Source organism: Calonectris borealis, chromosome W (assembly GCF_964195595.1).
Source record: "Calonectris borealis chromosome W, bCalBor7.hap1.2, whole genome shotgun sequence".
Classification (NCBI taxonomy): domain Eukaryota; kingdom Metazoa; phylum Chordata; class Aves; order Procellariiformes; family Procellariidae; genus Calonectris; species Calonectris borealis.
The window spans coordinates 37158481-37183046 of record NC_134351.1 but is presented as its reverse complement, the minus strand read 5'-3'; the positions used below and the strand labels follow the sequence as shown (position 1 = coordinate 37183046).

The window sequence follows — 24566 nt, the reverse complement described above, 5'->3', positions numbered from 1 at the left end:
GGGAGATTCACCCATCAGGGACTAAAGCCCCTTCTATTTTTACCTTTGCCTTGGCTGCCTGTTTTGCCTCTCTGTCCGCCAGCTCATTTCCCCTTTCCAATTCCGAGCTCACTTTCTGGTGTGCCTTGATGTGTATAATTGCCACTTTCTCAGGGAGTTGTACTGCCTCCAACAGTCTCAAAATTTCCTCTGCGTGTTTAATATTCTTTCCTTGAGAGCTCAATAACCCTCTCTCTTTCCAGATTGCTCCATGTGCGTGCACAACTCCGAAGGCATATCTTGAGTCTGTATAAATGTTTACAATTTTTCCTTGGGCCAATTCCAAGGCACGGGTTAGAGCGATTATCTCCGCTTTCTGTGCCGAGGTATTTAGGGGCAAAGGCTTTGATTCTATTATCTCCTGACTAGTGGTAATAGCGTATCCTGCGTATCTTTTACCACTCAGGACATAGCTGCTTCCGTCTGTGAACCAGTTCTCTCCGTCTTCTACGGGGCTGTCTTTCAGATCTGGTCGGCTTGCATATGTTGCTTCAATGGTTTCTAAGCAGTCATGATGCACTGGTTCTCCTGTATTTCCCTCTAGGAAGGAAGCTGGGTTGGCAATGTTAGTGACTATTATTTCCACATCATCCTGTTCTACCAATATAGCCTGATATCTTAGAAATCTTTGTTGAGAAAGCCAATGTCCACCCTTCGCTTCCAGTACTGCAGATACTGTATGGGACACCAGCACAGTCATTTTCTGACCCAGAGTGAATTTTCGGGCTTCTTGTATGTTTAGTATTACAGCTGCGACTGCCCGCAAGCATCCAGGCCAGCCCTTCGCAGTTGTATCCAACTGTTTGGAAAAGTAGGCAACTGCTCGTCAATCGGGACCCAAATTCTGTGCCAGTATCCCCAGAGCAACCCCTTGTTTTTCGTGGGAAAAGAGGAGAAATGGCTTACTCACATCTGGGAGCCCCAAAGCTGGAGCTGACATCAAGGCTTTCTTTAGTTTCTCAAAGGCTCGTACGGCCTGGTTGTTCCATTCAAGGTGTCCCTGGTTGGTAGTTATTAGGGCATATAATGGTTTAACAAGCAGTCCATAATTATAAATCCACAGCCGACACCACCCAGTCATTCCCAAGAAAGTCCGTAACTCTTTCACTGTTCGAGGTCTCTGGGTTTGGCAGATTGCCTCTTTGCGGGCTTGTCCCAAGGTTCTTTCCCCAGCACTGATTTCATAGCCTAAATAAATCACTTTGCGCTGTATTACTTGGGCTTTCTTCTTAGACACCCGGTACCCTTGGAGCCCCAAGAAATTTAATAGATTCACCGTCCAGGTGATACAATCGTTCTCTGTTTCGGTGGCAATCAGGATATCGTCCACGTATTGTAGCAGTTTTCCCTTTTCAGACGGGATTTCCCATGATTCCAAGTCCTTTGCAAGCTGATTGCCAAAAATGGTAGGGTTATTTTTGAATCCTTGTGGCAACACCGTCCAGGTGAGTTGAGTCTTGCGACCGGTTTTGGGGTTTTCCCATTCGAATGCAAACAATCTTTGGCTGGCTTCATGGAGAGGGAGGCAAAAGAAGGCATCTTTCAAGTCTATAACAGTAAACCAGGCTAATTCAGGTGTTAGTGTAGTCAACAGAGTATATGGATTCGCCACTACGGGGTAGAGATCCTCAGTTACCTTGTTTACGGCCCGTAGATCCTGGACTACACGATACGACCCGTCAGGTTTACGAACTGGTAATATGGGTGTGTTAAAATTAGACTCACATTCTTTTAATAGTCCGAATTGTAAAAATTTTTCAATTATCGGCCGAATCCCTTCTCTATCTTCTCTCTTTAGGGGATATTGCTTAATCCTTACTGGTTGTTGGTTTCCCTTTTTAAGTCTAACTTCAACAGGTAATGCATTCTTTGCTCTTCCGGGTACATCGGTAGCCCATACCCCAGGGTATACCTGATTTAAGACTTCCTCCCTAATTTCTCCTTTTATGGAAGGACTGGTTAAGAATAAACTCAGGATTTGAATGTATTCTTGATCTTTTACTTTCAGAGAAATTTCTTCTTTTTCAAATATAATTTTTGCACCTAATTGTTCTAGCAAGTCTCTTCCCAATAGGGCCTTTGGAGAGTTGGGCATATATAGAAATCTGTGAATTCCCCATTGGTTTCCCAGTTTATATTTCAAAGGTTTACAAAAATACGCCTTTTCACTATGGCCAGTTGCCCCCTTTACCATGATGTAATCATTCTCCAGGGGCATCAAGGCTTGATTCAAAACTGAGTATGTTGCCCCTGTATCAACTAAAAATTCTACCTCTTGTTGTTCCTTCCCTAGCTTTATTATAACCAGTGGATCCGCTAGGGTGGATTCCCCAGGTTCCTGTCAGTCCTTTTTCACATGAGCTACCACTTTCCTTGCCTGATAATTTCGTCCTCTTCCCCTATTCATCGGACATTCTCCTTTCCAATGACCAAACTTTTTACATCGTGCACATTGATTTTTTTCTAAGCGAGGCGGTTCTTGCCTAGGTCTCCTTTCCTCTTTTTTCCTTACAACTGCCACTATTCTCCTTTGTACCTGTTTGTATGCTTCTTCTCTGTTACTAAATACTCTCCATGCTTCATCTAGCAACACCTCCAAATTTCTACTTTCTGTAGTGCGTAGCTTCTGGAGCTTGCGCCTAATGTCCCCTGTGGACTGACCCAAAAACAGAGAGACTAGTTGTTGTATTCCTACCTCGGATCCAGGATCCAGCAGTGTGTTATGGCGCATTGCATCCCTCAGTCGATCTAGGAATTCAGATGGGGACTCGGAGGGACCTTGCTTAATTGCATATAGAGCTGACCAGTTTATGGTTTTGGGTATAGCCTTTTCCATTCCTCTCGAAATCCACTCCTGATACCCCTGTAGTTTTACCATTTCTGCAGATCTGTTCGCATCCCATTTTGGATCTTGTAGAGGGAAATATTCCTTAACATCCCCTCCTGTAGTCCTATAGTATTCATCAGCCAAACTTTCTGCTGTTTTTAAAATCAATTGCTTTTCTGTTTCAGACATATAGTCTAATAATAATTGTATGTCCTTCCAATCAGGGTTATGTTGTTTCACAATAAACTGAAAATGTTTAGTTACACCAATCGGATCGCTCCTATAATCCTTTGCAACCCTTTTCCATTCCCCTAAATCAGTAGTGGAAAAAGGTACCTTGATTAGCATCGTCCCGCCATCAGGCGCCACCGCCTCTCGAAGAGGTGCCTGTAAGGCTACTGGGGCAGTTTTCTTTCTGGTGCGGGAAGATACAGGGCTGTCCGGGGGGGTGGAAGTTTCGTCCGAGTCCGCATCCTGTTCCTGTGGTCGAGGGGGAGGCTTAAACAGGTCAGTTAGCTCTGGTTCCGGCACCTGGTGAATTTTGTTTGCTTTCAAACACCTCTGTCCAATACTGCATGCCGAGCAACACCGCTTCAGTTTACCTTTAAATTCTTTATTATTTTCTCGCTCAAGTGCGAGTACCATAGGGTCCTGTGGTGGCACCATTCCACAGTCCCTTTGCCACTCCGGATGGTTTCGGAGGGTGAAAAACATATCTGCATATGAAACTTCATCCCACTTCCCTTCTCTCCTTAGAAATAGCATCAATTGTAGGAGAGTATTGTAGTCTATTGATCCATTAAGTGGCCATTTAGCCTCACTTTCCAGTTTATACAATGGCCACCATTGATTACAATACTTAATAAGAACCTTTCTATTTTCCGTCCCTCCGATCCCAACGATATCTCTCCAATGAGCAAGCACACAGCCCAAGGGGCTTTTCTTCAAGACTCCCTTTTGAGTGTTACCCATTTCGTATCTTCCCTTTATTGATCTTTTCTTTTAACCTTTAATAAGATGCTGGGACTGGTTTTCCTTCCCGCACTGTCTTAGTGATTTTATCGGAGGTTTTCTTATCATAGAACCCTCTAGATATACAATACTGCTTTTTCACAAAATTCTACAATGTTTTCGTACACACAAGACAAAGGCTCGATCCTATCATTCACTTCGTTCGTCTCCGGCCGCTCTCCTCGCGGAGATTACGGAACTGCGGATCAGAACTCCGCACTCGCTTCGCAGCTGTGCTGCGTCTCACTCATACAACACAGACACTCAGTCACACAATAAATTGTTGCAACAGATGATAATATTTATGGCCATGCCACGTACAACTCCTCGGATTAGTTGTACTCCCACCCAGCAGCTGCAACCGTAAAGATGACCCAATCGTAATTGCAAGGAGGTCCGCTTACCCTTCTCCTGCTTCTAATATACCAGTCATTAGCAGGTCCGTCCTGGCTCCCAACACTGGGATACAGCAGAAACCTCGGATTCACTCGATCTACTCCCAAGATCGCTAGCAGCCGCTCTATCGGTCAGCGAATCCCCCCTATTACCATGCAGGGTACCCTCCTACCATACGGGGACTATGCTGCACGCCAGACGTCTCTGCGCGATTTACCAGCAGCCCCAGCCATGCGTACGACTTACAGGCCCCTCTCCTAAAACATACCTTTCCTTTCCGCGGACTCAGGAGGTTCTTGTCTACTCCCACGGTGAGCGGCTGGCAGCGGAGTCCCCTCCGAGGAAATGCTCGGGGCGCGCCCAGGGGCGTCCGCTCCCCAGCCGATCCCGCGGTGAAGCAGAGAGCCTCCTGGCTGGCTCGCCAAAACTGACTTGCGGAAACCGGACTCCACAATCTATGAGATTGTAAAGTAGGTATGTTTATTCAGCGCTGGGCGACACGGGGGGGTAGTCCCACCAAAATCGTGCGCGCCTCAACGCGGCACTCACCATAAATATATACAGTAAAATATTACATATTCATAAAGTTTTGTAATATGCCTATACATATGCATGACCTGTCCCCGCTTTGTATTAAAATGAGTTCCAAGAAGTCATTTCCATAGACCCCTCCCATCTGCGCTTGCGCATTGCCTCCTAGTGGTGGTCGTCGGGGGTCGTGGGGATGAAGGCTGATAGTTCCTCTTCGTCACCGCTGGTAACCTTTTGTTCTTGCGCAGGCTCAGTTGTCTTTTTACTTTTGTCCATACCGCAGGGTCAGTTTTAGCTGGCTTCTTGAGACAAGTTTTTAGTCTTTATCAGGAGCTGTCCTTGTGAAGCGCCTCAGTTAATTTACACCATAGCTAAGTCGGCCTTATCAGGCTGAGCCGGCCTTGTGAGGAACAAAGTATCAAGCCCCTACCTACTGATTCAATCTTCTACCTACTATTAATCATTCAACTACTAAAATTCCTTAATCCCTTCTCTCACAACGGGACTCATTTCTGAAACACCCTCATAGACACCTGGGCCAAAGAGCATGGCATTGAGTGGGTCTATCACATCCCCTACCATGCACCGGCCTCTGGGAAAATCGAACGATACAATGGACTGCTAAAGACTACGCTGAGAGCAATGGGTGGTGGGACATTCAAGCAGTGGGACACACATTTAGCAAAAGCCACCTGGTTGGTCAACACCAGGGGATCTTTCAATCGAGCTGGCCCTGCCCAATCAAGACTCTTACATACTGTAGATGGAGATAAAGTCCCTGTCGTGCACATGAGAAATATGCTGGGGAAGACAGTCTGGGTTACTCCTGCCTCTGGCAAGGGAAAACCCATCTGTGGGATTGCTTTTGCTCAAGGACCTGGGTGCACTTGGTGGGTGATGCGAAAGGATGGGGAGGTCCAGTGTGTACCTCAAGGGGATTTGATTTTGGGTGAAAATTGCCAATGAACTGAATTTTGATGTCAACGTTACATGATATTGTATATCATTATTTCTATGGTTGCTATCAATGGTATAGCAGTGAAAATCACCCAGATTAATGAAGAATGTACTAACTCTGATGAAACCGAGCAAAGTGCAACGATGATAGAACTGGACGAGCGCAGCAGTACCGAAATGAGAACTGGCTTCAGGATGCAACAGCCCAACACCACACACCATCTCTCCTGCCCTGAAAGACTGTTATGACAGATGGAGCCCAAAGTCATGGACTAAATGAACTCAGTGGACATTTTAGAGGGATAGTCCATAGACCAAGGGAATGATATCTGTGCGTGCATATATATATATGTGTATATATAAAAAGAAAGATAGTGGTGGTTAATTGAAATGTATAAAAAAAAAAATGTGAGACCTAAGCACGACGTAAATGGTATGGAATAAGGGGTGGATACTGTCTTAGTTTCGGCTGGGATAGGGTTAAATTTCTTCCTAGTGCTGTGTTTTGGATTTAGTATGAGAAGAATGTTGATAACACACTGATGTTTTCAGATGTTGCTAAGTGCCCTCCTAGTCCAAGGAGAGCTCCCATGCCTACTGACTGAGCTAGGTACACAAGATGGGAGGGAACATAATCAGGACAGCCAGCCCAGCTGGCTAATGGGGTATTCCATACCATGTGACGTCATGCTCAGTATATGAATGGTAGGCGTGATCCAGGAAGTACCGATCGCTACTTGGTTATCGGTCAGCGCGGGTGGTGAGCAATTGCATTGTGCATCACTCATTTTGTATATTCTATCATTATCATTATTATTTTCCCTTTTTCTGTTCTATTAAACTGTCTTTATCTCAACCCACGAGTTTTTCTCACTCTTACCCTTCCGATTCTCTCCCCGTCCCGCTGAGGGTGTGGGGGGAGTGAGTGAGCGGCTGCGTGGTATTTGGTTGCCTGCCAGGTTAAACCATGACAAGGGTTTATCAGGGAGGAATCATTTTAGGGATGACCTGATTTTGCACTCTGCTCTGTATGTCCATAGCAGGACCCTATCTGAGATGGGGTAGGAAATTGTGGGAACTTTGCTACGGCTGCTGATGTGGCCTGCAGCCTGGGGTGTGTCCCGTGGCTTGCAGGAACGGGCTGTGGCATATGGAGGGTGAAGGCAGTTGGGCCTGCGGTGCCTGTACCTGGTCTGACTGGAGGCAGGTGGTGACGAATGCCACTGCCCTGCTTCTTCCCTGCCCAAGTGGAGGTGAACAGGCTGGGTCCTGCACTTCTTACCGTGTCTGGTGGACGCAAGCATCTGTGCCTTGTCTCTTCCCTTTAATCCTGCAGTGTTGCCTGATTTCTGGGTGTGAGATGGCGAGTTGACCTTCAGTGCCCTGGCAGGGAGCGGTCCTCCTATTGCGACAGACCCTGTGTTTCCCCTGTCCCTGCTAGGTGTTGAGCCACAGGCACAGCTCCTGGCCTGGCTAGAGAAGGTGTTGTGGAGTCCCTCCCGAGCCATGCATGCTGTTTCCCTTCGTAGGGGCTGAGCCTTTCATCTCCCACAGCCCTGGGAGCAGGGTTTCTGGTCCATGCCTCAGGGAGAGAAGGCATGCCTCAAACCGGACTGCCGAGGGGGCGTGGAGCAGAGAACAGCAGAGCTGTTTGCTCTTCTGAAGGCTTTCCTGGCCACAGGCTGGTTTCAAAGCTGTGTTCTCGTGTGCCCGAGCTTTGTTGCGCTGACCGGTGAGGCAGTCGGCCAGCTCTGGTTGCGCCCCAGGTCTGTGCAGAAACACTTTGAGCTGACAAGTGGTGTCTTTCCTGGAGTGCAGCTTAGTGGTACCTGTTGAGCATCTCTCCTTGTCCTACTTCAGATCTATGCCGGTGAGGACATTTCCTTATTAATGATGTGTAAATAAATATTAATGATGTGTAAATAAAACGTGCCCTCTGTGCGACTGGGCCCTCCATGGTTGTTTTGGTGCAGGGCTGGGCTGGCTGGTGGAGGCTAGGGGCTGCGCCAGGGGCTGGGAGTGTTGTGGGAGGAACCTGATGGAGGCTGGGGGGTGACCACCCTTGTAGCCTAACAAAGGGGAGCAGGTGCTGCCTTCCCTTCCTGTGGCTGCAGCTGTGCAGAGGGGCTTGTTGAGGTACGGTGCAAGTTTGCTGGGCAGTGCTCTGTTCTCACCCCCCCTTCAAGGGTGCGCCAACACCCTTGAAACACTTTTGGAGACAAATGGATGTTGTGAGCTCCCAGCGCCCATGTGCGACCTGTGCACGCTGAAGCTGCTGGCACAGTGGAAGCGAGCAGCTTCCCTTGTAGGAAGCGTGAGGAGCCGGTGTCTGCCTCCACCGCTGCTTTTGTAATGGGGAACTGCACAATTGCAGGAAACGGTGCAGAGCCAGGGTGGTGAAACAGCCCAGTCTTTTCAGCCGGGGGCTGCGGAGAGGGCTCTGTCTGCTGGGTGGTTGCTAAATCAGGGCTGTGCCCTGGGTTCGGTTGGGATCACCAGATCCACGGGAGGCGCTAGCAGACCCTGAGCTCAGACTGCTGAGCCCAGCGCAGGGTTTGGGGGCACGGGAACCCAGTGAGGCGATGGGTGCAAGCAGCACTGTGCTTGCAACCTGCCCAGGAAGCAAAGGGTGCTTGTGCAGACAGATGAGATGTAAAATTGAGCGCTGCGTCTCTGCCCGTGGAAGAGAGACAGCCAGAGGGTGGCTCACCCACGGGCCATGTCTCAGGACAGGTGACAGCACACTTGTAACAGGATCAAGTCGCAGCTCTGCTCTTCCCCAGGGAGGGCAGCCTGTGAGCATCCCCAGGGAACCACTGAACCTTTTTCCCTAAGAGCCATGTGGTGGCAGGAAGGTCTAGGACCCGGCCCTTGCTTTTGTTTCATATTTTGTAGTTCAAGGCCAGGGTGCGTAATGCCACTGATGTCACCTGGAGTCCCTGGCCCAGTGCTAATTAATATCTGTATGAGTCATCCGAAATAAACCACAGTGATGTTGCCAGCAACGCAGGGAGCGGCCACCGGAGCTGGTGTTTGGCCAGGGGTGACAGGGCCAGCACCATTGTTGCGAATGAGTGGTTTAGAGGCTGCTTAAAGAATCACCATCAAAGATATTAGCAGAAAGTGATTTTAATAGAGATTTATAAAGGTGCGACCTAACAGAATTCGATGACAAGGTTCACTCTATTACTTATTACACGGATGAAACATATAAAGGAAAATCATCTAAGGGTTTATATTTCAGGGACTATATGTGTTTGGCAGCAGTCTAGGTTTCATTCACAATTTAGCAACACTTAAGTATCAACTAATCATTTACAAACTTTAGTAACGCTTAATCATTAACTAATTCAATATTTGCAAAGTGAGTTAGTAAGTCTACGACAATCACAACTTAATTACAGATTATGCTTACTATCAGTTCACGCACACAGAGAAACATATATATATATAAAAAAAATATACAGAAGGTATACCTGTTAAAAATTCCCCTCGATTTCAGTGAAGAAATATTCACGTCGAATGTCTAGGCATTCCCTCTCAACGGGCGAAGGGTTGAGCTTCGAAAGGGACTCACCCAGGACCCAGCGGTCCTCCGAATATCGTAGGCTTGAAAGATCGCAAGCTCTGAGAGGCGTCCCACTCAGAGGGAGATGCTGGGTGCAGCCGCTGCGGTCCAGGAGAGCTCAAAGGGCCTCACTCAGGACCACCGTTTATAGGTTCGCAAGATGGTTGGCTTTAGTCATCCATAAATTTTCATCCTGGCCACAGTCCCAGGTGGTAATTACTAAAGAATTCTCAAGGTTTCGGTGTTGTTCTGCTGGACATCTGGGCCAGACAGTAGGAGGATGTTCCCAGCCTCAGCTATTCAGAGTTTCTGATACAGTCAAGGGGCGCTCAACTGCCAGACTTCAATACACCAAGGCTGAGGTTTCATGGAAATTTCTGAGATCAACAAACGGCCCAGGGAAGAAAGAAGGGTGGGGTATGAATGCACCACCACAACCATGTTCTGCAGCAGTCTGGCTTGCTTGGCCAAATGTCAGGAAGGGAGATAGCTCTGGGAGAGCGGGCAGGGAGCCAGGCAAGCACAGCAGGCTCTTCATCAAACCCAGCCAAACACACGCTCCTGCCACTAGGCACTGCCCACATCAGCCAGCACAGCCCTTCTATGTGGAAAGATTGTGGCAGAGGCTGGGATATCTCAGAGCCCAGAGCTGGTCCCAGTACTGCACTGTGAGTTTTGGGGACGGTTGCTCTGCGATCTCAGCCCGTGCTGCCTCAGGGCTGCTATTTTTCATCACTTTCTGTGTTCTTGCGCCAGTCCCACAGCAAGTGGCTCTGAGCCAGAGAGAGGAAGGAAGCCCAGCCTGGGCCTCACGCCTTGGGTTAAGGGGCAGCGATGATAAAAATGCCCAGAATGAGTCCTTCAGCTGAGGAGGCTCGCACCTTGTTTCCATCAGGCAGAGGAACAGGAGGAGCCTGGTATTTCTGTGACCCTCCTCCTCCTTGCTGCAGACCATCCATGACATCTTTTTTCCTTGCATGCTGCAGGGATCAGAGCGCATGCCATCTGTGCATCGTGCACTGCCTGCACGCACATGTAGCCTCCACATTCTGGCTTAGGTCGACATTACAGTCCCTGCTTGCCCTTCCCACTGTGTTCCCTCTGTTATTCCCAAGGTCAACTCACATCCCATGCGTGTCCCCCGGCGGGTGTCTGCATCGGCAGCATGGGAGCATGCCGATGGACCAGAAACATGAGGCCTTTTGGGGCAAAATATTCTGCTCAGCCCTTGGTAAGTCCTGTACAGGTGCTGCCAAATGGAAACCCTCTCTTTTTTGCTTGGTGTCTCCCTGAGTGTCGGTAGTGCCATTTCCCTTCCATGGTAGCAGCTTATATTGAAAGTTTTTGAAAGTGTGAAATGAAATTTGTTTCCTATTGCTGGCTGTGTGACTGGTACAAAACACCTCCTGCTCACAGCTTTAAAGGAATCAGGGTTTCTTGGCGAGGTGAGAATTTCAGTCAGGAGCAGAAGTAAGACATATCCTCCTTTCCAAGGGAAACCTAAACCCCGCGTTAGCATCCATCCTATTTTTATCCACTAGCACCAGCTGCTGGATATTGGTGGAAACAGAAAATCTAGCAGAAATCTGAGCGCCCGATTAAAAAAGAAGCTGGAAATACATTGATGGAGCCACCACCTTCGCCCAGCTCCTGAAACTGGGCACCTCAGCCCCAGGGCTGTTGAACCCCCAAGGGAGCTGGTCATGTCAGGACTGCTTTGGCAAGGTGTCTGAGGCAGAAAGCAGAGAGGTTGGGCTAGGATGCCTGAAAAGAAAAAAAAGCTGATGCCAGATGCGTCCTTTCCCTGTCCGCACACTGTGTAGCAGGGGCTTGGCTGGAGACCCCTGTGTGTGCATTGCTCAGGGGACACGGCCACGCCGAGGGGGGTCTCTTGGGACGGGCTGTTTGGGAGCTTTCTCCACCCCTAGTGCAGGAGGGTGGTTGGCAGCTGGCTGCCACAGCGCATCCACCGGGGTTGAGAACAGGAGGCTGCCAGCTCTGCAAAAGCCATTTGCAGCTGCCCCATGCGTTTGGGCGCCCAAGAAACTGCCTCTGCTCTGCTCACACGGGGAGCGTGAGCTGCCTGGAGCCTGCCCCAGACCCCATAGTGTCCCACTGAGGCTGTGCCTCATCCTGCCACCTGAACACAGCCTGGTTTGCCCTGCACCCCCTGGGGATGTGTTGTGGTTTAACCTGGCAGGCAGCCAAACACCACACAGCTGCTCACTCGCTCCCCCCACCCCTGGTGGGATGGGGGAGAGAATCAAAAAAAAAAGTAAAATTTGTGGGTTGAGATAAAGACAGTTTAATAGAAGAGAAAAGGAAGGGAAAATAATAATAATGATAAAAGGATATACAAAATAAGTGACGCACAATGCAATTACTCACCACCTGTTGACCGATGCCCAGCCAGTTCCTGAGTAGTGGTTGTCCCCCCCAGCCAACTCCCCCAGTTTATATACTGAGCATGATGTCATATGGTATGGAATACCCCGTTGGCCAGTTTGGGTCAGTTGTCCTGGCTATGCTCCCTCCCAGCTTCTCGCTGGCAGGGCATGAGAAGCTGAAAAATCCTTGACTAGGGTAAGCACTACTTAGCAACAACTAAAACATCAGTGTGTTATCAACATTCTTCTCATACTAAATCCAAAATACAGCACTATACTAGCTACTAGGAAGAAAATTAACTCTATCCCAGCCAAAACCAGGACAGTATGTTTAGGAGGGACCCCAAGGGACAAGTTGCCCGCAGCATGGCAGCAGATTTGCAGGTGCAGCGCTGCTGCACAATTCTAGGGAGGGGACATGGGACAGCCCCCATCCCCAGGGACCCTGCTGCCCTCAGCGATGATGCACAAAGCCTCCCCATGGGAGGGTGGCTGTGGGGTAAGACAAACCCTGCAGGTTTGAGGCAGGGCAGAAACCAGAGCCAAGCCCTACATCCCCACAGAAACCCTTTATTTTGCACCTGGTGCCCAGCCTTCATGCTAGGCTGAACTTGCCTGGGAAAACATGAACCCATGGGCTGAGAGCTGCCGAAACGCAGCACGTCAGCACGGGCAGAGCCTGGCTGGGGGGAGCACCGTCTCCTTGCGGGCCTGGCCTGTGCCTCCTGGATTTCCCCACTCGCTGTTATTTTATCCAGGTGAAAACACTGGTGCCAATCCTGCAGGAAACCCCAAATCACTGTGGTTCATTCAGCTGGGGTCACCTATGCTGTGGTGGTGGGTACAGAGGGGAAACCCGAGGTGGGGGTACCATGTTCTTGCTGGGTGCTGAGCGGGATGCCCAGGGCTCCAGTACCCTGTGGTAGAGGCTGCTCTGGGTGCTGGCATCATGCTCTGCTCTCTCCCCTCTGGGCTATGTGTGAGGGGAGTCCCAGGGGGGTCCAGCTGGGGCCAGACCCCATCCTGGGCTCACCCAGCCCTGGGGCACACCTGGGATGCAGGAACTGGCCAGGTCACAGGGATGCTCCTTAGCCCCTGTTCATCACCAGTGACAAACCCATTTCACCCTCCCGGTCCCACTGTGCCTCATCTCATGGGATTTCTCCCCTCTCCAGCCTGGGGCGCAGGAAAGCTCGGCACAGTAGTGGCCGGGACCCGGCACTCACCAGGTGGCTTTCCAGTCCTCGGCAGGGCCCTCGGCCACCTCTTGCAAGAGTCACAGGGTGTGCAGGGTCTCTTCCCTGTTGGTGCCCACATAGCACTGGCCCAGGAAGATGGTCATCCGGTCTCTCTCTGAGTCTGAAAGGGTCCGAGGGGGCATGAGCCGGGGTGACAAGGAACGAAGCCACCCCCCCCAGGTCCTGCTGGTGTCCCCGCTTGTCCTGGTTTCAGCTGAGATAGGGTTAAATTTCTTCCTAGTGCTGTGTTTTGGATTTAGTATGAGGAGAATGTTGATAACACACTGATGTTTTCAGTTGTTGCTAAGTGCCCTCCTAGTCCAAGGACAGCTCCCGTGCCTACTGACTGAGCTAGGTACACAAGATGGGAGGGAACATAATCAGGACAGCCAGTCCAGCTAGCTAATGGGGTATTCCATACCATGTGACGTCATGCTCAGTATATGAATGGTAGGCGTGATCCAGGAAGTACCGATCGCTACTTGGTTATCAGTCAGCGCGGGTGGTGAGCAATTGCATTGTGCATCGCTCATTTTGTATATTTTATCATTATTATTATTATTTTCCCTTTTCTGTTCTATTAAACTGTCTTTATCTCAACCCACGAGTTTTCCTCACTCTTACCCTTCCGATTCTCTCCCCGTCACACTGTGGTGGTGGGGTGGAGTGAGTGAGCGGCTGCGTGGTATTTGGCTGCCTGCCAGGTTAAACCACGACAGTTCTTTTTGGCGCCCAACGTGGGGCTCGAAGGGTTGAGATAACGACACATCTGACCCGAATGGGTTAAAACAAATTTGTTATAAGCATTCATTATATCAGTGTAGTAGTCGCTGGTCACAATGTTGGTTTATTTGCTCTCAGAGTTGTTGGATCTGCTTTTGGAGTTGTGGTATATAGCACCTTACTGGCTGTCTATACTGCTGATCATCAGTTTTTATGTGGGGTTGGTCATCTCTGGGAAATGGATTAAGGTCATTGCTTTGCTATACTGTGTGACCTGGCTTTATGTTATGATAAAATTATTGGTCACGAGCCTGTACTCAGCACTGCCATCATTCCTGTTCTTCGGGAGCTATCTTTTGGAAACTATTAATAATTACACTTCCTACGTCTTCACCTCAGAGGATGAATTTAGTGGGGAGACAGGATGGGACACTTTCTCCCACTTGTTCATCTTCCCTTCCATATTGTCAGAAACTCCTTTTTCTTCTATCCTCTTCATGAAGACGTCCACAATATTCCCTGAGAATTTTGAATATCCTTGGGATGTTCAAACAAGCATGTTCATATTGCTATGTCTCCTGAAGGTGGTTCAGGCCTTGTTTAGGGTGAAACAACTATTCAGGAATACTGTCCAGAGATCAACCCCAGCAACAGACACAGTGACTGCTCAAACCCCCACGGCAGGCACTGTAGCTACTTCAACCCGCACGACAACCACTGTGGCTACTCAAACCCCTGCGACTGGCACCGTGGCTACTTCAACCCCCATGACAACCACTATGGCTACTCAGACCCCGGCAACAGTCACTACAGTTACTCCAACCCCCGCAACAGGCACTGCAGCTACTCAAACTCCGCCAACAGTCACTGCAGTTACTCCAACCAGTGCGACAAGCACTGCAGCCACTCAAACCCCGGCAACAGTCACTACAAGTACTCCAACCCCATGACAAACACTGCAGCTACCCAAACCCTTGCGACGGGTACTACAGCTGAACCAGAGAACCAACCCTTGCTGGTATCCGTCGCCCCTGTACAGAAGAGGAAATCTTGGAAGCGGAGGTCAGGTCATTTAGAAAGGGATGATGGAAAACCAGGGTCGTCAAGAGGAGGGGAGGAGGAAGAGGAAGAACTCATAAACGAGACGGAAACCACCCGATCCCTATCCCTGAATGAGTTGCGAGATATGCGGAAAGATTTCAGCCATCGTCCAGGCGAGCATATTGTTACCTGGCTGCTCCGATGCTGGGATAATGGGGCCAGTAGCCTGGAATTAGAGGGGAAGGAGGCCAAACAGCTGGGATCCCTTGCTAGGGAATCGGGTATTGACAAAGCAATTGGAAAAGGGACACAGGTCCTCAGCCTCTGGAGGCGACTGCTGTCAGGCGTGAAGGAAAGGTATCCCTTCAAGGAAGATGTTATATATCGCCTAGGCAAATGGACCACTATGGAGAGAGGTATCCAGTACCTGAGAGAACTAGGCGTGCTGGAGGTGGTTTATAGTGACCTGGACGACGTCCAAACACCCAAAGATCCAGATGACGTCCAGTGCTCGCGACCCATGTGGCGGAAGTTGGTACGGAGCGCACCAGCGTCGTATGCCAGTTCGTTGGCAGTACTGTCCTGGGCAGAGGAAGAAGCACCAACAGTGGATGACGTGGTTAGCAGACTTCGGGATTTTGAAGAAACTATATCTCCTCCTCCCTTGTCTCGGCTGTGGAGAAACTGTCCCGGGAGGTCCAGCAACTCAAAGAGGATATGTCCTATTCTCCACCTGTACGGACCAGTATCTCAGCCATTAGGAGTCAGCGTTTTTCTCCTCAAGAGAGAGGATATAGAAAGTACACACCACGGGGCACCCTGTGGTTTTACCTGCGTGACCACGGAGAAGACATGAGGCAGTGGGATGGAAAACCTACCTTGACCCTAGAGGCACGGGTACGTGAGTTGCAAGGAAAAACAATGACACAAGGGGGTTCTCCCAGGAAAAATGCTGCTCCAGTTGTCAGGAAAAACCTGTCTCACGACAGTCCAGTTTCCAGTGAACAGTTCCCCAGACAGAGTAGAAGGGCTGATCTTACTTTAGATTGTAATTGCAATGAAGAAATTCTTGACTCACGTTTGCAAGAAGTGAGAGATGGATACTATGACCAGGACTAGAGGGGCCCTGCCTCCGGCCAGGTGGAGGAAAGGGACAACCGGGTTTACTGGACTGTGTGGATTCGATGGCCTGGCACATCAGACCCACAGGAGTATCAGGCTCTCGTAGACATGGGTGCACAGTGCACCCTGATGCCATCAGGCTATGAAGGGGCAGAACCCATTTGTATTTCTGGAGTGACAGGGGGATCCCAAGAGTTAACTTTATTGGAGGCCAAAGTGAGCCTAACCGGGAAGGAGTGGCAGAAGCACCCCATTGTGACTGGCCCAGAGGCTCCGTGCATCCTTGGCATAGACTACCTCAGGAGAGGGTATTTCAAGGACCCAAAAGGGTATCGGTGGGCTTTTGGTATAGCTGCCCTGGAGACGGAGGAAATTAAACAGCTGTCCACCTTGCCCGGTCTCTCGGAGGACCCTTCTGTTGTGGGGTTGCTGAGGGTCGAAGAACAGCAGGTACCAATCGCTACCACAACAGTGCACCGGCCGCAATACCGCACCAACCGAGATTCCCTGATCCCCATCCATGAGCTGATTCGTCGACTGGAGAGCCAAGGAGTGATCAGCAAGACTCGCTCACCCTTTAACAGTCCCATATGGCCAGTGCGAAAGTCCAATGGAGAGTGGAGACTAACAGTAGACTACCGTGGCCTGAACCAAGTCACGCCGCCACTGAGTGCTGCCGTGCCTGACATGCCAGAACTTCAATACAAACTGGAGTCAAAGGCAGCCAAGTGGTACGCCACAATGGATATCGCTAATGCATTCTTCTCCATCCCTTTGGCAGCAGAGTGCAGGCCACAGTTTGCTTTCACTTGGAGGGGCGTCCAGTACACATGGAACCGACTGCCCCAGGGGTGGAAACACAGCCCTACCATCTGCCATGGACTGATCCACACTGCACTGGAACAGGGTGAGGCTCCAGAACACCTGCAATACATTGATGACATCATTGTATGGGGCAACATAGCAGAAGAAGTTTTCGAGAAAGGGGAGAGAATAGTCCAAATCCTTCTGAAGGCTGGTTTTGCCATAAAACAAAGTAAGGTCAAGGGACCTGCACAGGAGATCCAGTTTTTAGGAATAAAATGGCAAGATGGACGTCATCAGATCCCAACAGATGTGATCAACAAAATAACAGCCATGTCCCCACCAACTAGCAAAAAGGAAACACAAGCTTTCTTAGGCGTTGTGGGCTTTTGGAGAATGCATATTCCAGATTACAGTCAGATTGTAAGCCCTCTGTATCACATGACCAGGAAGAAGAACAACTTTAAATGGGGCCCTGAGCAACGTCAAGCCTTTGAACACATTAAACAGGAGATAGTTCAGGCAGTAGCCCTTGGGCCAGTCCAGGCAGGACAAGATGTGAAGAATGTGCTCTACACCGCAGCCGGGGAGAATGGCCCTACCTGGAGCCTCTGGCAGAAAGCACCAGGGGAGACTCGAGGTCGACCCTTAGGGTTCTGGAGTCGGGGATACAGAGGATCCGAGGCCCGCTACACTCCAACTGAGAAGGAGATATTGGCAGCGTATGAAGGGGTTCGAGCTGCTTTGGAAGTGGTTGGTACTGAAGCACAGCTCCTCCTGGCACCCCGACTGCCGGTGCTGGGCTGGATGTTCAAAGGGAGCGTCCCCTCTACACATCATGCAACCGATGCTACGTGGAGTAAGTGGGTCGCACTGATCACACAATGGGCCCGAATAGGAAACCCCAGTCGCCCAGGAATCTTGGAGATGATCACGAACTGGCCAGAAGGCAAAGATTTTGGAATATCCCCAGAGGAGGAGGTGACGCATGCTGAAGAGGCCCCACTGTATAATAAACTGCCAGAAAATGAGAAGCAATATGCCCTGTTCACTGATGGGTCCTGTCGCCTTGTGGGAAAGCATTGGAGGTGGAAAGCTGCTGTATGGAGTCCTATACGCGAAGCTGCAGAAACTGCTGAAGGAGAAGGTGAATCGAGCCAGTTTGCAGAGGTGAAAGCCATCCAGCTGGCCTTGGACATTGCTGAACGAGAAAAATGGCCAGTACTTTATCTCTATACTGACTCATGGATGGTGGCAAATGCCCTGTGGGGATGGTTGCAGCAGTGGAAGCAGAACAACTGGCAGCGCAGAGGTAAACCCATCTGGGCTGCTGCATTGTGGCAAGATATTGCTGCCCGGGTAGAGAACCTGACTGTAAAAGTACGTCACGTAGATGCTCACGTACCCAGGAGTCGGGCCACTGAAGAACACCAAAACAACCAGCAGGTGGACCAGGCTGCTAAGATTGAAGTGGCTCAGGTGGATCTGGACTGGCAACATAAGGGTGAATTATTTATAGCTCAGTGGGCCCATGACGCCTCAGGCCACCAAGGAAGAGATGCAACATATAGATGGGCTCGTGATCGAGGGGTGGACTTAACCATGGACGCTATTGCACAGGTTATCCATGAATGTGAAACGTGCGGTACAATCAAACAAGCCAAGCGAGTAAAGCCTCTTTGGTATGGAGGACGATGGTTGAAATACAAATATGGGGAGGCTTGGCAGATTGATTATATCACACTCCCACAAACCCAGCACGGCAAGCGCTATGTGTTCACCGTGGTGGAAGCAACCACCGGATGGCTGGAAACATATCCTGTGCCCCATGCCACTGCCCAGAACACCATCCTGGGCCTTGAAAAGCAAGTCCTATGGCAACATGGCACCCCAGAAAGAATTGAGTCAGACAACGGGACTCATTTCCAAAACACCCTCATAGACACCTGGGCCAAAGAGCACGGCATTGAGTGGGTCTATCACGTCCCCTACCATGCACCAGCCTCTGGGAAAATCGAACGATACAACGGGCTGTTAAAGACAACACTGAGGGCAATGGGTGGTGGGACATTCAAGCATTGGGACACACATTTAGCAAAAGCCACCTGGTTAGTCAACACCAGGGGATCTTTCAATCGAGCTGGCCCTGCCCAATCAAGACTCTTACGTACTGTAGATGGAGATAAAGTCCCTGTCGTGCACATAAGAAATATGCTGGGGAAGACAGTCTGGGTTACTCCTGCCTCTGGCAAGGGAAAACCCATCCGTGGGATTGCTTTTGCTCAAGGACCTGGGTGCACTTGGTGGGTGATGCGAAAGGATGGGGAGGTCCGGTGTGTACCTCAAGGGGATTTGATTTTGGGTGAAAATAGCCAATGAACTGAATTTTGATGTCAACTGTTACATGATATTGTATATCATTATTTCTATGGTTGCTATCAATGGTATAGCAGTGAAAATCACCCAGATTAATGAAGAATGAACTAACTCCGATGAAACCGAGCAAAGTGCAACGATGATAGAACTGGACGAGCGCAGCAGTACCGAAATGAGAACTGGCTTCAGGATGCAACAGCCCAACACCACACACCATCTCTCCTGCCCTGAAAGACTGTTATGACAGATGGAGCCCAAAGTCATGGACTAAATGAACTCAGTGGACATTTTAGAGGGATAGTCCATAGACCAAGGGAATGATATCTGTGCGTGCATATATATATATGTGTATATATAAAAAGAAAGATAGTGGTGGTTAATTGAAATGTATTAAAAAAAAATGTGAGACCTAAGCACGACGTAAATGGTATGGAATAAGGGGTGGATACTGTCCTGGTTTCGGCTGGGATAGGGTTAAATTTCTTCCTAGTGCTGTGTTTTGGATTTAGTATGAGGAGAATGTTGATAACACACTGATGTTTTCAGTTGTTGCTAAGTGCCCTCCTAGTCCAAGGACAGCTCCCATGCCTACTGACTGAGCTAGGTACACAAGATGGGAGGGAACATAATCAGGACAGCCAGCCCAGCTGGCTAATGGGGTATTCCATACCATGTGACGTCATGCTCAGTATATGAAGGGTAGGCGTGATCCAGGAAGTACCGATCGCTACTTGGTTATCGGTCAGCGCGGGTGGTGAGCAATTGCATTGTGCATCACTCATTTTGTATATTCTATCATTATCATTATTATTTTCCCTTTTTCTGTTCTATTAAACTGTCTTTATCTCAAGCCACAAGTTTTTCTCACTCTTACCCTTCTGATTCTCTCCCTGTTCTGCTGAGGGTGTGGGGGGAGTGAGAGAGCGGCTGCGTGGTATTTGGCTGCCTGCCAGGTTAAACCACGACACCGCTGTAGGGTGATGGCCCCCTCCCACCTACTTCGGAGCTGCCAGTGCACAGTGAAGGAGAAGGTGGGCTGTGAGACCAGCCCCGCGTCCTGCTGGGACCCCTCCAGTGGTGAGGTGAGGATTTTGGGGTTGACGGCTGCAGGGCCCAGCAGGTAGGAACTGGAGAAAATGCTATCCTTGCTGAGGACGGACACAACCATCCGGCAGCTGGCGTCACTCTGCCAGGACTCGGAGAGGAGGCACTGCAAGGCCAGCGCTGTGGCTCAGGGTACCTGGCCAGGCAGGGGTGGCACCCTGCTTCCATCCCACCACCCTGGCTCTGCCCCGGGGCAGCACTAGGGGATGTACCATGGACCCCATGCGAAGCTCGTGCCACCGGCATTGCCACCTCGGCACAGTCATTGCACCCGTGGCACCAATTGCCTTCAGCCCAGCTGCTGCTCTGGGCTGTTTGCTGCTCCCACCCAGGGGAGAGTGGGTCCTCCCCATGCTGAAGCGGGATGCGCTGCTTGCTTTGTGCACTTGGTGGGAAATGGAGTTTCTCTGGGGCATGGCTCTGCCTGTCTCTGGGTGGATTCCCACAGCGAGGAGCATCCTTGCACGAGTGGTCACTCCCTCATGGCCTCTCTGCAGCTTCCCCTGGCATCGTGTAGTGTTGGTCCCACTAGCTCCAGCAGCCCAGCCCTGGCTCCCTGCCAAGCACTGCAGCCCCCAGCCCCAGCCTTTGGGGTGTAGCACGGTGCCAGCGCCACATCCCCATCACCACCCATCCCTGTACCTTCCTCTCCGCAGGGGTGACGCGCGCTGCCAGGGTGAGGACCAGGGCGAAAGTGCCACTCCCCATGGCCGCAGGGCTGTGAAGCACCCGGCATGGCTCCCTCCCAGCCCCACGCCCTGGCCCCCTTTATAGGGCTGTAACCAGGGCACAGAGGGCACTGGACTGGCAGCCGTGGGGCAGGCGGCCAGGTGGCAGGGCGCCTGGGACAGGCAAGGAGGTCCGTGTGACCCAGGCAGCACCGGAGGAATGTGGGGATGAGCATGGCTGTGGAGAGCAGTGGGGGCAGTAGGGTGTTTTTAAGGCCCTAATAGCAGCCTGGAAAGCATCAACTGCCTTCTTTGGGAATTCGTCTCCTGTGCATGCGGGCTGGAAATTATTACCGGTTTAAAAATTTAACTGCTCCCTGCTTTGCTGGTGCCACTGCCTGGGCAGGGTGTCACCCATGTGGTGCCGGGGCATCCCTGGCAGAGGCAAGCTGCAGTGCTGCGCAGGAGGGAAGGCTCGCCCTGCCTTCTGCTTTAGCAGCAATAACATTTCCCCAGCATCTTCTGCATATCGGCTGCTAATTTTGCTGCTTTTGCTTTTACAGGAGTTAGAGGAAGAAGTAACCGCAGCAGGACACTGGGGTCCAAGCAAGTGTGTTTACTAAACATGCTAACCTTCCTTGTGTTTACATTGCTGCTCTTTCTTAGGGGCTTTGGATGTGCACAACAGGGTATGCACTGTCCCTGTGCACCCGATCTGCTGCTCTGCTCCCTGCAGTGTCCAGAGCAGGCATGAGGCTGTGGGAAACTGAAAATTAAGGTGGGATTCAGGTGCCTAAATACATGCCATCTCTGGGACGGCAGTGTCTGGGGCACTGGATGGCACCAGGGCTGTGGCATGTGTACTGGGCGTGGTGGAGCCCCACACCGGGGTGGCAGGCACCACTGCCCACGCCACTCAGCGCCTGCCATGAGCCCTGGCACACCCCGGGGCCCCACTGCTGCTGCTGCTCAGCACCTCTCCCTCTGGTCTGGGTGGCCCCGAAGGCTGGGGCGAGTGGAAACCATCCCTCTCCTAACACATCACTCCTCCTTGTTGCCTTTTACACAGTCCCAAACTCACAGGCTTTTCACAGAGGCCCGAGAAATCCCCCCTGGGGGTTCTCTTGCCCTTGCCCTGGATGCCACGCTCCATCCTGGATGCCACACTCCATCCTTTTGGCCTGACACCAGCCCCTGCCTTTCTGCGCTGTTTGGCAGGGACAAGCTGCCCCATTTGAGGTGCCATGGAGGTGGCAGCCACTGCTCCACGTCACACATGGCAGCATGCACCGGCCTTGCTGGGGCTGGGCCAGGCTGTATGGACTGCATGGCTTGTGTGCCGGCATCCCTGGTGCTGGGTTATATTTGTAACGCTTCTGCAAGAGGCTTCGGGTTCACCCATGGACCTGCCAAAAATCTTGTGTCGAAAGCGCAAGCTTGGCAGGTGTCCACAGAAGCAGATTGAGCAGCACTGCCGAAATGCAGTAGCAGAGAAGGGTAAAATCCCTGGCTGTAACCCAGAGGGATGGGATGGATGGGATGAGACAGGATGGGGGCTTTGACTGTGCATGTTTTACTTAGGGTGCCGTGCAGCACAAAGGAAGCGCTTTACCAACATCTCACATCTATTGATACCGTTACTTCCATCACCCAACTCTACAGGGAGTCCTGGGGCTGGAAAGGCATCTGGTGGGAATGGGTATGAAGGCACCAAAAGGCAGGCAGCTGGATTCAGAATGCTGATGTCACCTCTGCCACCAGCGGGCAGGCGTGGAGCAATGGCGCAGGGTGGAAGTTCAGATTAGGATAAAGTGGGAAATGAGCCCAGGGAGCTGGATGAGGGTAATCGGGGGGGATCCAGATGTCCCCGGGGAAGGGCAGTTGTGGCCAGCAGATAGCAATGAGCCCTCCCCTCTGCAGGGGGACCTGTGGGGACAGAAGCTGCCTCAGAGGGGGAGCGAAGGCAGTTTTTTTAAAAAAGACAACCACAGCTAACATGATTTTTAAAATTTTTTTTTTACGTGAGAGGCTGATTTTGCTTGCCTTGGGGGGGCCAGGTTGCAGCTGAAGCGCGCCATCACAGGGTGGGCGAAGCTGCATCCTCACAGGATGGGGACAAGCTCGGCAGGATCTTTCCTTTCGGGGTGCATTTGCGTATGAAGACATTTCTGCCCACCCTGCGGGGAAGCAGAGAGTTCCCATGGGATGACCTGCAGATGCTCCCCAACTTGCCCTGAGCAGCTGCCAGATGCCCCTGTCCAGGGCAAGCCCCTTGCCAGGAGGCATTGGCATCCCTGCTGCAAACCCATGCTGGGGGGGTTACCAGGGGTGGTCCTTTTGCCCAGGGGGATGCTTGTCCTCGGGGGTCCTGGAGAGGCCCCCTCTGTGGGGCTGCTGCCCACCGCATCCCCCCACTACCTCGTGGCTTTCCAGTCCTCCTCAAGGGACCCAACGGCTTCGCGCAGCAGCCATGTGGTGGTCAGCATCTCCTTTCCGCCTGCATCCATGAAGCACTGCCCCGCGAAGGTGGTGGTGGCATCTGGGGGAAGCACTGGGTGAGGGGTTGGAGGGGGACAGCACCCGTGCTGCTTCCCACCCTTCCCCGGGGTCCTCCCAGCTGCAGCCATGTTCCTGCTCCGATGGCCATGCGCCCACCCAGCCTACGCCTGGGGGGACCTGCCCTTCCCCAGCGGCTCCCTCGGGTGAGGCAGGCTCTGCGACACTGCATCCCCGTGTCCTAACGGGATCTGGACCCAACACGGGCACCTTGGGCTGCCCAACAGGGATGGGTGCAAAGATGCTGGGTGAGGAGGGGTTGCCCCATGTGAAGCCAGCATTGCCTGTTAGCCCCATGCTGGCCAGATACCGCTGCCCCCCTCCGCTTAGCTGCATCAAAGCATCACCCAGCAGACTTTCCAGCAGAGGAAAAATCCTGCTGACCGCCTGCCCGGCTCCTGGTGCCCCCGTGGTGCCAGCCCCGAGTGTCCCAGCACTTACTGGAGAACTTGTCCCAGAGCACAGTGAAGGTGAAGGTGGGCTAGCCCCTCCTCACTGGGCTGCTGCTGCGTGCCCTTCAGGGGGGAGGTGTGGGCACAGCCACTGGCGAGGGTGACCCGCGTGAGGTATTTCCCCCGGAAGTCCCCGTCATCCCTCACCGCCAAAATCTCCATCAGCGAGTCCTGCTCATTCCTCCACAGCCCACTGAGCTGGCACTGAAGGGACATGGCTACGGGCCCTCTGCCCCTGCACATGGCACAGAGGGGGACCCCATCCCTCCCACTGCCCCACGGCCGGAGCTGCGAGCCCTGCTGCGGGTGTGACTGTGAGGCATGGCTCTCCCTGTCCCCAGTTTGGGGAAATGCTCCCCCAGGTGCTGCCAGCTGCTGAGCAGACGGTGCAGCCTGGCCAGCACATCCCAGCCCATCAGCATGCATGGTGCCCCTGGGCACAGACCCCATGGGAGGGTGTCGTGGTTTAACCCCAGCCAGCAAATAAACCCCACGCAGCCGCTCACTCACCCCCCGCCTGCGGTGGGATGGGGGAGAGAATCGGGAGGGCACAAGGAGGAAAACTCCCGGGTTGAGATAAAAACAGTTTAATAATTGAAAGAAAACGAAGTAGAACAGTAATAGTAACAACGACGAGAACAACAATAGCAGAATATACAAAGCAGGCAATGCACAACACAACTGCTCACCGACCGCGTGTCACGAACGGGGGGCGAGCCCCCCCACACCCCTGGTTTTTATACTGAGCATGATGTCACATGGTATA

General features: G+C 51.6%; 1 protein-coding gene and 1 pseudogene across 1 annotated transcript; both read right to left on the bottom strand.

Moving 5' to 3' along the window:
* Window positions 1–12992: 12992 nt before the first annotated feature.
* LOC142074838 (avidin-like) lies at window positions 12993–20832 on the bottom strand. Its single transcript, XM_075135737.1, has 3 exons — window positions 20767–20832; window positions 20020–20230; window positions 12993–13075 (listed from the first exon to the last, which is right to left on the bottom strand). The coding sequence occupies exons 1-3, from the start codon at window positions 20830–20832 to the stop codon at window positions 12993–12995; spliced, it is 360 nt and encodes a 119-aa protein (XP_074991838.1).
* Window positions 20833–22869: 2037 nt separating this feature from the next.
* Window positions 22870–24016, bottom strand: LOC142074971 (avidin-like; annotated as a pseudogene).
* Window positions 24017–24566: the final 550 nt, after the last annotated feature.